This window comes from Octopus bimaculoides, chromosome 7, assembly GCF_001194135.2.
Source record: "Octopus bimaculoides isolate UCB-OBI-ISO-001 chromosome 7, ASM119413v2, whole genome shotgun sequence".
Taxonomy (NCBI): domain Eukaryota; kingdom Metazoa; phylum Mollusca; class Cephalopoda; order Octopoda; family Octopodidae; genus Octopus; species Octopus bimaculoides.
Window position 1 is genome coordinate 11596823 of NC_068987.1, and position 1362 is coordinate 11598184.

The 1362-nt window shown below is 36.7% G+C and overlaps 1 protein-coding gene across 2 annotated transcripts in view; it reads right to left on the reverse strand.

Annotated features, from left to right (window-relative positions):
• LOC106882393 (MAM and LDL-receptor class A domain-containing protein 1-like) overlaps window positions 1–1362 on the reverse strand; it is a 15241-nt gene that overhangs the window by 12253 nt on the left and 1626 nt on the right. For both annotated transcript variants that reach the window (XM_014933061.2, XM_014933060.2), the window contains exons 2-3: window positions 1126–1234; window positions 289–414 (exon numbers count right to left, since the gene is read on the reverse strand). In XM_014933061.2, the coding sequence (XP_014788547.1) occupies window positions 289–414; window positions 1126–1234 (235 nt within the window). The remainder of the gene's footprint in view (window positions 1–288; window positions 415–1125; window positions 1235–1362) is intronic.

The window sequence follows — 1362 nt, forward strand, 5'->3', positions numbered from 1 at the left end:
ATATATATATATATATATATATATATATATATATATGATGTGTTGCGTTCTTGAGCAAAACACTCCATTTTATGTTGCTCCAGTCCACTCAGCTGGTAAAAATGAGTAAGCCTGTGATGGACTGGTGTCTCATCCAGGGAGGAATATATTCACCAGAGAAACCAGGAGACTAACCCATTGCTCCTTATGGAGTGATGTGGTCTAACCTTCATTATATATTTAGGTTGTCCTCGCATTTGTTGTTGCAACAGAATAAATGGATTAAAAATATTCCACTAAATTACATACCTGAAGAGCTGCCTGTAGGAGTTTTCCCTGGTTTTGTTGTTATATGTTTTCCTGGTGTTGTTTTTGAATGTTTTCCTGGTGTTGTTTTTGAATGTTTTCCTGGTGTTGTCGTTGGTGTAGTATGAACTAGATGACAGAAAAAAAAAGGTGAACATATAAACATTTGTTTAATATACTAAAAGTATAAACAACTGCGAAACAACTGGAATCAAGGTCATATTATGATCCCTATATATTTAAACATTGAACCAATTGAGGCAAGTTCAATACTAGATAATGGTATATGCTAGTATTCTTCCAGAATAGATACACATAAGTCTGGATCATTAGTATTAAGTAAAACTGACCATTGTAGGTAAAATCCAAATCTGAGCATGTAGAAAGAAGGAAAGAAGAAAGGAGATGTGCAGATACTTTCTCAACAGCTGTTTCAAGTATAGATATGCAGATGATGCATTTCCCTGTAAATGATCAAGCAACAACATTATAGTTGCGATGTGGGTTTAGGCAATAAGTTAACTGAAGCCCTAATTGTAGGTGCCTGTTACCTTACGTCATCAGTTGTAATATTGGTTTCAAATTTTGGCACAAGGCCAGTAATCTTGGAGGAGGGAGTAAGGCGATTACATCGATCTTAATGTCCAACTTGTGCTTATTTTATCGATCCCAATAGGATGAAAGGCAAAGTCAATCTTGGCAGAATTTGAACTCAGAATGTAAAGCGGGATGAAATGCTGCTAAGCGTTTCGCCCGGCATGCTAACGTTTCTGCCAGTTTGCCGCCTTGACAGAGAAGAAATAATAAACAGCTAAATACTGAGACAAAGTGATTACTTACTTCTGATTGGTGCAGGGTCACAGTTTATTAATTTCAGGTCATCAACAGCTATATCTGTGGTTATTGTTAATGTTCCTGACTGAGTCTGTGGGAGTGCTTGAAATTGTAACTGCAGCAAAAGAAAACAAAAAAAAAACCAGTCAAGTATATATACATACATACATGAAATCAAAATCGTGATGGCACCTGTACCAGTGGAGCGCTAAGAGCACCGTCCAAGCATGATCATTGCCAGAT